This window comes from Cetorhinus maximus, unplaced genomic scaffold (assembly GCF_964194155.1).
Source record: "Cetorhinus maximus unplaced genomic scaffold, sCetMax3.hap1.1 HAP1_SCAFFOLD_115, whole genome shotgun sequence".
In the NCBI taxonomy this organism is placed as follows: Eukaryota; Metazoa; Chordata; class Chondrichthyes; order Lamniformes; family Cetorhinidae; genus Cetorhinus; species Cetorhinus maximus.
Window position 1 is genome coordinate 378,996 of NW_027596123.1, and position 13,644 is coordinate 392,639.

General features: G+C 54.9%; 1 protein-coding gene across 4 annotated transcripts in view; it reads left to right on the plus strand.

Annotated features, from left to right (window-relative positions):
* LOC144672853 (A-type potassium channel modulatory protein KCNIP1) overlaps positions 1-13,644 on the plus strand; it is a 222,607-nt gene that overhangs the window by 34,237 nt on the left and 174,726 nt on the right. For all 4 annotated transcript variants that reach the window (XM_078534834.1, XM_078534836.1, XM_078534837.1 and 1 more), the window contains one exon: positions 7,173-7,242. In XM_078534834.1, coding sequence (XP_078390960.1) covers positions 7,173-7,242 — 70 coding nt within the window. The remainder of the gene's footprint in view (positions 1-7,172; positions 7,243-13,644) is intronic.

The following is a 13,644-nucleotide window of genomic DNA, read 5'->3' on the forward strand; positions in this document are numbered from 1 at the left end:
GGCAGTGCACTCCACATCCTAAACACTCGATTGACCCTGCCTCCAGCACACACTCAGGCAGTGCACTCCAGATCCAGAATGTACGCTGTGTAAAAAGCTTTTTCTCCATGTTGCCTTTGCTTCTTTTGTCATTCACCTTAAATCAAAATCTTCTTGTTCTTGATCCTTCCACTAATGGGAACAGTTTCTCCCCAACTACCCTGTCCAGATCCCTCATGATTTTGAACACCTCTATCAAATCCCCTATCAACCTTCTCCTCTCCAAGGAAAACAGCCCCAACTTCTCCAATCTTTCTACGTAGCTGAAGCTCTTCATTCCCGGAAGCATTCTTGTAAACCACTTCTGCACTCTCTCCAATGTGTTCACACCCTGCCCTGAACTGGACCCAGAACTCCAGCTGAGGCTGAGCCAGTGCTTTATGCAGGTTTAACAGAGCCTCCTGTTCTTGTGCCCTATGTCTCCCTTTATAAATCCCCGATGCCTTTGAAACCACTTTCTCAACCTGTCCTGCCACGCTCAATAATGTAAAAGCAAAATACTGTGGATGCTGGAAATCTGAAATAAAAACAGAAAATGCTGAAAACACTCAGCAGGTCTGACAGCATCTGTGGAGAGAAACAGAGTTAATGTTTCGAGTCCTTAAGACTCTTCAGAGCTCTTTATTGATTTGTATGCGTATACCTCCAGGTCCCTTTGCTTCTGAACCCCTTTTAGATTTCGACCCTTTATTATATATTGCCTCTCCATGTTCTTCCTATCAAAATGAACCACTTCACACTTCCCTGCATTAAGTTCACCTGCCACATGTCCAGCCATTGCACCAACTGTCTATGGGTGGAATCATCCCAGATTTGCACTAAGTGTGGTAGCGGCTGGGAGAAACAACAATTTTACCCACTGGCTGCAATAGTGGCTTTTCGTGCTGTATCGTCCCAATCCCGCTGCATTGATTATGGATTCCCGGGAAACACGCGGACATGTTCCATGGTGGGCGGGCTCTCATTCGCCTGCCACACCATCACCTCACCGCTTCATCACACTGGGCACCATATTTAAAGTCCAGCTATGCGCACACCTCCACTTAATACTTAATAACACACACACACACACACACATACTTCCAGCCCACGACTGTGCAAAGAAGACATGGCCTCGAAAGGCAAAAAGACTGCAGCCCCCAGGTTTAGTGCCTTTTGGATGCCGTGGAGGCCCGTTGACCTCTACCCCCGCTCTGTCCGCAGGAGGGGCAGCAACATCACCAATCCAGCATGGGAGGTGGTGCCAGTGGTGCCAATGCCCAGCAAAGGAGGACAGCCACCCAGTGCCACAAGAGGATGAATGATCTCACCCGTTCCGCCAGGGTAACTCACTCTTCTCATCACTCTCAACACTCACACTCACGAACCCATCACATATCCACAGGGATCTCACACCTCAAGTGACATCAGCACTAACTCTCTCACACACACTCTCACATTTCCATCAGGCTCATATCCTCTCGAGCTCATGTCCTCATCCTGTCCATGTTTCCGCTCACCACATAAACATTCAATGCAGCGCCATGTGTTCTGCTCACACTCTCTCCATCTGTTCCCATGCAGGAGAAGCTGGCTCACATCAGCAGGGAGAGGCCCCAGACTGAGAGTGGGGTGGCCCACATTAGGCCCCTCACTCACTTTGAGGGGCGTGCCATTGCGCTGACTGTGAGGACGTGGACCCTGCCTGCGGTGACGGTGAGGTCGGCGGTGAACACCCACGTGAGGATCCTGCACCACATCATCCCTCTCTCAAAGTGACTGTGAGTGCTCTCTCTCCTGCTTTTGACTCTGCTGCCATGCACTAATTATCTCTACTTTGGTTCACAGGGAGCTCTGCCAAGTGACTGACACCCTCAGCCAGCCAGTCCCTCACCTCCATCCAAGTTCTCCCCTCCAGCCAAGAGGACACTTTCTCCATTGAAGAGCTGGAAATAAGCAGCCTGGAAGACCAGTCACAGCGCTTACCCACACCCTCCATCAGTGCAGAGACACACACCTCAGTGGGACCTAGATCTAGAGCAGGCTCAGGTTCACAATCTGGTGGTCACTGCATAGACACATGACTGCAGCAGGAGGAGGCAGGTTCGGCCGAGCTCCTGACACTAGGAGGACTGCTGGGGAAGAGACATCTCTGTGGTCCAAGTCAGATGAGAAGCCTCTGGATTCGGCCTTCCAACTCATCCTGGAGAGTGAGCAGAAGGTGGGGGAACATCACGTGGAGCTGTTGGAAGCCCTAACAGAGTGGCACATGAGTCAGAAGAGGGCATCCACCTGTTCTTTCATGAAGTGGTGCCCACATGTGCGCATATGGAGGTCTCCATGGGAAGGATGGCAGACACCATGGAGCCCCTGGTCCAGGAGAACATGGAGATGCTCGCAGCCTTGCGCTCCATCGCGGTAACCATGGGTGACTTCCTGCAGTGGCAATGCGAGAGGGAAACGGGACACCTCGACGTCCCTCCAGGTGCTCCTTCCCCTCAAGGAGTCAGGCTGGGGCCCTCGGGCACCCGAAGGCAGGAGGAGTGGCAGCTGGAACCCCTGGGTCATCCACTCAGGAATCTCAGAGGCTGTCCACTCCCGCCAAGTCCCCTTTGTCTGTGACTCCCTCAATCTCGTCCCCTGTCACTGCACAGGGAGCAGCTGGCCCAGAAGAGGACAACCAAAGCAGGCCAGGGCCCCAAAGCCTCAGCTCTCCAGAGGACCCAAGCCGAAGGCATCAGAGGCAACAGAGCCAACCATTGTCTCCACCCCTGCTACAGATGTCAGGGAAGCAACTAAAAGTCTAAGGTGTTCAAATGTTAAGAAATTCTGATCGCAGTTGGTTGCACAGGTGAACATGTTTTGTCACTTTACAATCTGGGAATATATTCACTTTCACTGATTAATGTGTAGTGGTGTATTTCAGCTTCATTGACAGGCTTCGCGAGTCCTCCCACTGCAAACCCCTCACTAGCAGTTCAGATGCACGCAGCCGGCCCATGAGTGATTCTGGAGGGAGAAGTGTGTGTGTGGCAGGGCCTTTTGGTGCCTTGTGCAAGCTCTCTCCCACGCACGCGGATCCTTCCCTCATCACACTCATCTCAATGTCCTGAGCATTTTGAATGCTGCCTGCTGAGGTTCAGTTTCGGTTGACCATCTGAGTTCACCTGCATCTCCGCCCACCCACTGATCACATTCTCATGCAGCACCTGATCTCACCCACCACAACTCTCGTTTCGCTTTCGATTTAGCCAGCATGGTCCTGCTACAGTTTGTCTTTCACTCCCCTGTCCTTTCCCCTCCCCCAGTCACCCATTTCCTTTCCCCCATCACGGTTTTCCCCCACCCCCGGCATCACCTTCCACCCACCTCCGTTATCCACCAGCCACAACCCTTTTCCTTCGGGTATGTCCAGGTGAATGTGCACATTCCTTTCCTTCCTGAAAATCCCACCCTCATCCACATTAACCTCCCCGACCTCCACCTTCCCACCCCCCAGGATCCATGTCTGCCTCCAAGTCCCCAACAACCACCCTCGCCATCCCTTCTGCTGATACTATTGCACCCTCACCCTCCCACCCTAGCACCTCACTCTGCCCTCAGTCATTCTCACTGTTCCCTCATACCACTCCCGCCCCCAGGAGGCAGACATGGACCCATCAGAGCCCCACCTTGCACGTTGGCCTGGATATCCCAGCCATGCTATTTCGTGTTCATCACTTGAGCGAAACAGGCAGGTGGCCAGCCAACAATTTCAAAAACCTCATCCAAGGGCGGGATTAATCTTTAAAAAGCTAAAAATGTTCAGACACAAAATTCAGCATCCATATGCTTAGGTGACTCATTCTGATGCGTGGGCATTTTTTCCAGATTTTAAATCTGTTTTTATTGAATTTAAATTCTTCAGCTCCCTGAGGCAGCTCTCTGCTTTCAGGGAGCTTTCATTCTGCGCTCCCCGTGCCCGCGCTGACTTCAGTGCTCACCCTCCTCCCACCCCCATCCCAGCAGCACTGAGCCTTTCAGTGCACCTTTCAGGCTAGCTGCCTGTTAATTGGCCAGCCAACATGAACTCGCTGATCGCTGTAGGCAGTCTGTTCCCCGGCCGCTCCTGGGCCTGGCCAATCACAGCTGCCCATGGTCTCGCATTCTCTGGAGAGGGAACTGCATTGTTTTGGCTCTCCCATTACAGTAGGTTCCAATCCAAAATCCCATAGTACATCTGTGGACAAGACTGGGTGTAAAAACACATTCAGATCAATACCTGAGAACATAATCCAGGCCAATTACTTTCTAAAGAGAGTTGGATAAATACTTGACAATATTTACACGTCTATAGAGTTGGGGAGTTAGACCAATTGGATAGCTCTTTTAACTGTGACAGGCATGATGGTCTGAATGGCCTCCTCTCTGCTCTAAGATTCCATGCTTCTGATATTGATTTGCGATTTTGTTAAATTAGCAAATGAAGAGCATCCACAATGTGAAGTGGCACAGGGGCAGCTGTAACATGGAGTCAAGTTTACATGGTGAATGTCGTGTATTATGGCAGCAGTGGGATTGGCAATCTGATTGTGACTGGGATTAAGTTACCGGCACCTGCAGTATTGGATTGAAGTTGCTACAAGGACTGTATTTTCAATATGGAACTTTCTCCTTTCCTGAAGAATTATTTTTCTTAAAGCAGTTCAGAAATGCACCAATTAACCCAGCCATTCTACTAGATCGAACAATCGGCCAATGGATATTACAGCTCATTAAATTGCAAGCAGCCCATGCCCTATAGTATATGCAGTGTAACCCTTTGGTCAGGTTCTGTAAATGATTTTCCCTGACAGATAACCACCCTGACCTAAATCTACTCTAATGAGACAATCTTCATTCCTTTCAGCCCTGTCCAACTAACAACCCAGGCACAAAATTCAAAGTTCGAGATCCGCATTCATAAGACCATAAGAAATAGGAGCAGGAGTAGGCCATTTGGCCTCTCGGGTGTGCTCTGCCATTCAATAAGATCGTGCCTGATCTGATTACATCCTTAACTCCACTTTCCTGCCTATTCCCATAACCCTTTACTCCCTTGTTCATCAAAACCCTCTCTAACTCAGCCTTCACTGCTCTCCGTGGAAGAGAATTCCACAGACCATCGAATGTCTGAGAGAAGAAATTCTTCCTCGATGTCATCTGAAATGGTAGAACCCTTATTTTTAAACCCTGTCCCCGAGTTCTAGATTCCCACCAAGGGGAAACATCCTCTCAGTATTTACCCTACAAAGCCCCCTCAGAGTCTTCTGATGTGTGCTATCTGAATCAATACATTCAGCACTGGTTTGTGTTCTCGAGTTTACATTCGGGGCAGGATTTTCCCGTCGGCGAGCGGGGGCGGGGCCTGCTCACCGACATGTAAAATGATGCACGGGGACATTGGGCAGAACTCCCGACGTCACCGCGCCCTGTTTAAATTTTCACGTACAGGGGGGCTCAGCAAAATCAGCTGTGCGCCCGCCGACCTGTCAATGACCAATTGAGGCCATTGACAGAGTCATTGAAGTAATTAATGGACCTGCCCGTCCAACCTTAAAGTTGGTGGGCAGGCCAGTAGCCCTGGCGGGCTTCAGAAAAAGCATGAAACCTCATCCACGGGCGGGATGAGATTTCATGTAGGTTTTTAAAAATTTAATTTAAATTTTTTTTAAAACTATGGACATGTCCCAAGTCATGTGACAGTGTCTCATGAGGGGACATGTCAGGGATTTTTTTTTCTATTTTTAATAATTTTGACAGTGGAGCTGACCTCCCATAGGCAGCACTTAGCCTCAGGGAAATGAGTGCGCTCTTTCGTGTGCGTGCACACGAAAGAGCGCACTCTCGGGTTTAGGGATTTCCCCCCATCCTCACAGGGAGTGCACAGTGCTTTCATGCGGACGTCACGCTTGGCGGGCCTTAATTGGCCCGCCCATGTAAAATGGCGCCACGCCCCCGATCAGGGGCACCAATCGGAAGTGTGCGTCCGCCATTCAACTTCGCCCCCGACGGTGGGGGGGGGCGGAAATCCTGCCCTCAGTGTGGGTTTGTGTTCTGGAGTTTACATTCAGTGTGGGTTTGTGTTCTGGAGTTTACATTCAGTGTGGATTTGTGTTCTGGAGTTTACATTCAGTGTGGGTTTGTGTTCTGGAGTTTACATTCAGTGTTGGTTTGTGTTCTGGAGTTTACATTCAGTGTTGGTTTGTGTTCTGGAGTTTACATTCAGTGTGGGTTTGTGTTCTGGAGTTTACATTCAGTGTGGGTTTGTGTTCTGGAGTTTACATTCAGTGTGGGTTTGTGTTCTGGAGTTTACATTCAGTGTTGGTTTGTGTTCTGGAGTTTACATTCAGTGTTGGTTTGTGTTCTGGAGTTTACATTCAGTGTTGGTTTGTGTTCTGGAGTTTACATTCAGTGTTGGTTTGTGTTCTGGAGTTTACATTCAGTGTTGGTTTGTGTTCTGGAGTTTACATTCAGTGTGGGTTTGTGTTCTGGAGTTTACATTCAGTGTTGGTTTGTGTTCTGGAGTTTACATTCAGTGTTGGTTTGTGTTCTGGAGTTTACATTCAGTGTAGGTTTGTGTTCTGGAGTTTACATTCAGTGTGGGTTTGTGTTCTGGAGTTTACATTCAGTGTTGGTTTGTGTTCTGGAGTTTACATTCAGTGTTGGTTTGTGTTCTAGAGTTTACATTCAGTGTAGGTTTGTGTTCTGGAGTTTACATTCAGTGTGGGTTTGTGTTCTGGAGTTTACATTCAGTGTAGGTTTGTGTTCTGGAGTTTACATTCAGTGTAGGTTTGTGTTCTGGAGTTTACATTCAGTGTAGGTTTGTGTTCTGGAGTTTACATTCAGTGTGGGTTTGTGTTCTGGAGTTTACATTCAGTGTAGGTTTGTGTTCTGGAGTTTACATTCAGTGTTGGTTTGTGTTCTGGAGTTTACATTCAGTGTAGGTTTGTGTTCTGGAGTTTACATTCAGTGTAGGTTTGTGTTCTGGAGTTTACATTCAGTGTAGGTTTGTGTTCTGGAGTTTACATTCAGTGTAGGTTTGTGTTCTGGAGTTTACATTCAGTGTACCTCAATGTGATTTTCATCCTTCTACACCACATCTCTTCCTCTTCACTTGTCTCATTTTTTTACAGGAATGCCCCAGTGGTGTTGTCAATGAGGAGACTTTTAAGCAGATTTACTCTCAGTTTTTTCCACAGGGAGGTGAGTGACTGAGATTCCATGAAATCATTCCAATAACTGAAGTAACTTCAGATCACTTCCTTTTGTTTCACAATGTCCTCCTGAGTCCACGAAATGGGTCACCTTCGGGGCATTGGCATTGTTAGATGAAAGAAGACCAAAGTCCACTCAGTTCACCTTCTGCCATCATTGGTACAATGATAATGGAGTTTATTGATTAATTATAGCACCCAATCTCTTTCAATGAGTCTGAAAACACCTAGACATGAGGTGAGGAAACACCTATTGATGGAGAGTTTTGGAAATAACAGCTCCAACGTCACCTGTTCCTCCCAAACATTCTGCACCCACTAAATGTTATCTCTCAGATTACTCCCATACTGTTTCTCAAAGCGTCTTTTCTAAATACATTCTAAAAACATTGTTGGGGGGGTGCCTGGAGAGACTGGAGGTTGGGGGGTGGTGTGGGGTGGGGGATGCGGAGTAAAAGGATGCTGGTGTCCCACCGGATAGAGTAGGCAGAGGATAGGCTGTGGGTCAGATTGTAGCAGGGACTCAGACTGCAGGGCTGGGGTGGGGGGGTAGGGCTGATCATGGAGCTGAAGCAGGGAATTTTGGAGGGTTAGGAGCTGGAGGAGTCACGCCTGCTCCTTCTGGCCCACAAGCAGCGATAGAAACGCAGTTACTATTTCCACACAGCAGTCCTTATAGCCCTTCAGCTCCCCGGGTTCCCAAAACCCACTCGACCAGAACTGAAGTCAGAACACAGTGAAATTCTGAGCCTCGTAGGCTCATTAACATATTTAAACGAGCAGCTCGGCCCTGGGAGCGGGTTAGTTACCCACTACACACCCCATCTCCCTTCAACTGGGAAGTGTGCAGGCTCAAGATGGGATGTGTTTGTGTTTGAAATGTTAGAATTGCTACTTAACAGCTGACACAAACCCACCTTTTAGAGGGTTAAATTTCCTCTGATTGTACTCACTGCTTTTGAATTCTCTGCACTTGGAGCTTAGGCTGCGTCCTCTGTTTCTACTGTTCTGGGCATTTTCCATACACTGCCCCAAGGACTAGCGTTCAGGTCTGAGTTACGAAAGTGCATGTAGGCTGGCTGTTGTTAAAACAAAACCCAATACTGCCCAGTCTCACAGAGCATCCCAACAGACAGGCTGCACACAGCCGGACATCAGTAAGCTCAGCTGGGAGCAACAAGGTGACCTGAGACTGCTTTCAGTGGCAGATTTTGCAAGGAGCACCGAAGCCAAGGAGATCCCCAAGAGCACATTCCAAATGATTAAATTATTGCGGGTCAAATCATCCAGTCACTGGATGGCGGAGGCTGGGCGTATGACTGAAGATGCGGTTGGGGCCCGGTGGAAGTCCGGATGCAGGGATTCTGTGGGAATTACCCAGGAAGTTTGAATTTCCAATGGGCAATTCCACTGCTCTCCAGGACCCGTCACAAATATTTCCAACTCTGAGTTAGGGCGGGAATCTTCAGACAATTCCATGGTAATTAGCCAGGGAATGTTGGAAAGGATCGAACTTAAACTGACACCTGGGTAACTGTACAACAGACACCCGCCACCACACCGTCCTCCCTAATGCCCTCCAACTTCATTCGACCCCCAACTGTTCCCCCCACAAACACCCAACTACCCCCATAGCCCGGCTCAGCCCGAGAACGGCCGAAACCGGCCTGACCCAAATACACCCCAAACACGACCCAGCCCAAATACCGCCCCCCACAACTCGAGCCAACCCGACTACCCCCCCACAACCCGACCCAACCCGACTACCCCCCCCACAACTCGACCCAACCCGACTACCCCCCACAACCCGACCCAACCCGACTACCCCCCCACAAACCGACCCAACCCGACTACCCCCCCCACAACCCGACCCAACCCGACTAGCCCCCACAACCCGACCCAACCCGACTACCCCCCACAGCCCGACCCAACCCGACTACCCCCCCCACAACCCGACCCAACCCGACTACCCCCCCAACAACCCGACCCAACCCGACTACCCCCCCCAACAACCCGACCCAACCCGACTATCCCCAAAACCCGACACAGCCCGACTACCCCACAACAACACGACCCAGCCCAACAACACACCCACAACCCGACCCAACCTGACTACACGCCCCCACAACCCGACCCAGCCCGACTACCCCCCCACATCCCGATCCAGCCCGACTAGCCCCCCAAAACCCGACACAGCGCGACTACCCCCCCAACAACCCGACCCAACCCGACTACCCTCCCACAACACGACCCATCCCGCCTATACCCCACAACCCGACCCAGCCCGACTACCCCCCTACAACCCGACCCAGCCCGACTACCCCCCCACAACCCAACCCATCCCGACTACACCCCCACAACCCGACCCATCCCGACTACACCCCCACAACCCGACCCAGCCCGACTACCCCCCCCACAACCCGACCCAGCCCGACTACCCCCCCACAACCCGACACAGCCCGACTACCCCCCCACAACCCGACCCATCCCGACTACGCCCCCACAACCCGACTCAGCCCGACTACCCCCCCACAAACCGACCCAACCCGACAACCCCCCCACAAACCGACCCAGCCCGACTACCCACCCACAACCCGACCCAGCCCGACTACCCTCCCACAACCCGACACAGCCAGGCTACACCCCCACAAACCGACCCAATCCGACTACCCCCCCACAACCCGACCCAACCCGATTACCCGCCCCCCCACAACCCGACCCAACCCGACTATTCCCCACAACCCGACCCAACCCGACTAACCCCCCACAACCCGACCCAAACCGACTAACACCCCCACTACCCGACCCAGCCTGACTAACACTCCAAAACCCGACACAGCCCGACTACCCGCCCACAACCCGACCCAGCCCGACTATCCCCCACAACCCAGCCCAGCCCGACTAACACCCCAAAACCCGACACAACCCGACTACCCCCCCACAACCCGACCCAGCCCGACTACCCCCCCACAACCCGACCCAGCCCGACTATCCCCCACAACCCGACCCAACCGACTGCCCCCCCACAACCCGATCCAGCCCGACTACACCCCCCACAACCCGTCCCAGCCCGACTGCCCCCCAACAACCCGACCCAGCCCGACTTACACCCCACAACCCGACCCAGCCTGACTACACCCCCACAACCCGACCCAACCCGATTACCCGCCCCCCCACAACCCGACCCAGCCCGACTATCCCCCACAACCCGACCCAGCCCGACTACACCCCCACAATCCGACACAGCCCGACTACCCCCGCCACTACCCGACCCAGCCCGACTACCCCCACCACAAACCGACGCAACCCGACTACCCCCCCACAACCCGACCCAGCCCGACTACACCCCCACCAACCGACCCAACCCGACTACGCCCCCACAACCCGACCCAGCCCGACTACCCCCACCACAAACCGACGCAACCCGACTACCCCCCCACAACCCGACCCAACCCGATTACCCGCCCCCCCACAACCCGACCCAGCCCGACTATCCCCCACAACCCAACCCAGCCCGACTACCCCCCCACAACCTGACCCATCCCGACTATACCCCACAACCCGACCCAGCCCGACTACCCCCCCACAACCCGACCCAGCCCGACTATCCCCCACAACCCGACCCAGCCCGACTACCCCCCGACAACCCGACCCATCCCGACTATAACCCACAACCCGACCCAGCCCGACTACCCCCCCACAACCCGACCCAGCCCGACTACCCCCCCACAACCCGACCCATCTCGACTATACCCCACAACCCGACCCAGCCCGACTACCCCCCCACAACCCGACCCATCCCGACTATACCCCACAACCCGATCCAGCCCGACTACCTCCCCACAACCCGACCCAGCCCGACTTACACCCCACAACCCGACCCAGCCCGACTACACCGCCACAACCCGACAAAGCCCGACTACACCCCCACAACCCGACCCAGCCCGACTTACACCCCACAACCCGACAAAGCCCGACTACACCCCCACAACCCGACAAAGCCCAACTACACCCCCACAACCCGACACAGCCCGACTACCCCCCCACAACCCGACCCAGCCCGACTACCCCCCTACAACCCGACCCATCCCGACTATACCCCACAACCCGATCCAGCCCGACTACCCCCCCACAACCCGACCCAGCCCGACTTACACCCCACAACCCAACCCAGCCCGACTACACCCCCACAACCCGACCAAGCCCGACAACACCCCCACAACCCGACCCAGCCTGACTACACCCCCCCACAACCCGGCCCAGCCCGACTTACACCCCACAACCTGACAAAGCCCGACTACACCCCCACAACCCGACAAAGCCCGACTACACCCCCACAACCCGACACAGCCCGACTACCCCCCCACAACCCGACCCAGCCTGACTACACCCCCACAACCCGACCCAGCCCGACTACACCCCCACAACCCGACCCAGGCTGACTACACCCCCCACAACCCGACCCAGCCCGACTACCCACCCACAACCCAACCCAGCCCGACTACCCTCCCACAACCCGACACAGCCAGGCTACACCCCCACAAACCGACCCAACCCGACTACCCCCCCACAACCCGACCCAGCTCGACTACCCCCCCCACAAACCGACCCAACCCGACTACACCCCCACAACCCGACCCAACCCGATTACCCGCCCCCCCACAACCCGACCCAACCCGACTATTCCCCACAACCCGACCCAACCCGACTACCCCCCACAACCCGGCCCAAACCGACTAACACCCCCACTACCCGACCCAGCCTGACTAACACTCCAAAACCCGACACAGCCCGACTACCCGCCCACAACCTGACCCAGCCCGACTATCCCCCACAACCCAGCCCAGCCCGACTAACACCCCAAAACCCGACACAACCCGACTACCCCCCCACAATCCGACCCAGCCCGCCTATCCCCCACAACCCGGCCCAGCCCAACTTACACCCCACAACCCGACCCAGCCCGACTACACCCCCACAACCCGACCCAGCCCGACTGCCCCTCCACAACCCGACCCAACCCGACTACACCCCCCATAAACCGACCCAGCCCGACTATCCCCCACAACCCGACCCAACCGACTGCCCCCCCACAACCCGATCCAGCCCGACTACACCCCCCACAACCCGTCCCAGCCCGACTGCCCCCCCACAACCCGACCCAGCCCGACTTACACCCCACAACCCGACCCAGCCCGACTACACCCCCACAACCCGACCCAACCCGATTACCCGCCCCCCCACAACCCGACCCAGCCCGACTATCCCCCACAACCCGACCCAGCCCGACTACATCCCCACAAACCGACCCAACCCGACTATCCCCCACAACCCGACCCAACCCGATTACCCGCACCCCCACAACCCGACCCAGCCCGACTATCCCCCACAACCCGACCCAGCCCGACTACCCCCCCACAATCCGACACAGCCCGACTACCCCCGCCACTACCCGACCCAGCCCGACTACATCCCCACAAACCGACCCAACCCGACTACCCCCCCACAACCTGACCCAGCCCGACTACCCCCCCCACAAACCGACGCAACCCGACTACCCCCCCACAACCCGACCCAACCCGATTACCCGCCCCCCCACAACCCGACCCAGCCCGACTATCCCCCACAACCCGACCCAGCCCGACTACCCCCCCACAACCCGACCCAGCCTGACTACACCCCCACAACCCGACCCAGCCCGACTAACCCCCCCACAACCCGACCCAGCCCGACTATCCCCCACAACCTGACCCAGCCCGTCTACACCCCCACAACCCGACCCAGCCCGACTATCCCCCACAACCTGATCCAGCCCGACTACCCCCCCACAACCCGATCCAGCCCGACTACACCCCCCACAACCCGACCCAGCCTGACTGCCCCCCCACAACCCGATCCAGCCCGACTACACACCCTACAACCCGACCCAGCCCGACTGCTCCCCCACAACCCGATCCAGCCCGACTACACACCCTACAACCCGACCCAGCCCGACTGCCCCCCAAACCTGACCCTGATGGAACCAACCCACAAACCCGACCCAGCCCAACTGCCCCCGCAACCCGACCGAGACCAACAACCCTCCAACCCGACCCAGCCCGACTACCCCACCCAAAACCGACCCATCCTGACTACCCCCCAAACCCGACCCACCCCGACTGCCCCCCAAACCTGACCCAAATGGAACAAACCCACAAACCCGACCCAGTCCGAATAGCCCCCAAACACGACCCAGCCCGAATTGCCCCCAAACACGACCCAGCCCGACCATCCACCCAAACCCGACCCAACCAAACTACCCCACCAAACCCGACCGAGCCCGACCACCCCTCCAAACCCGACTGGGCCCGGCCACACCCCAAACCCGACCTATCCCAACTACCCGCAAAAC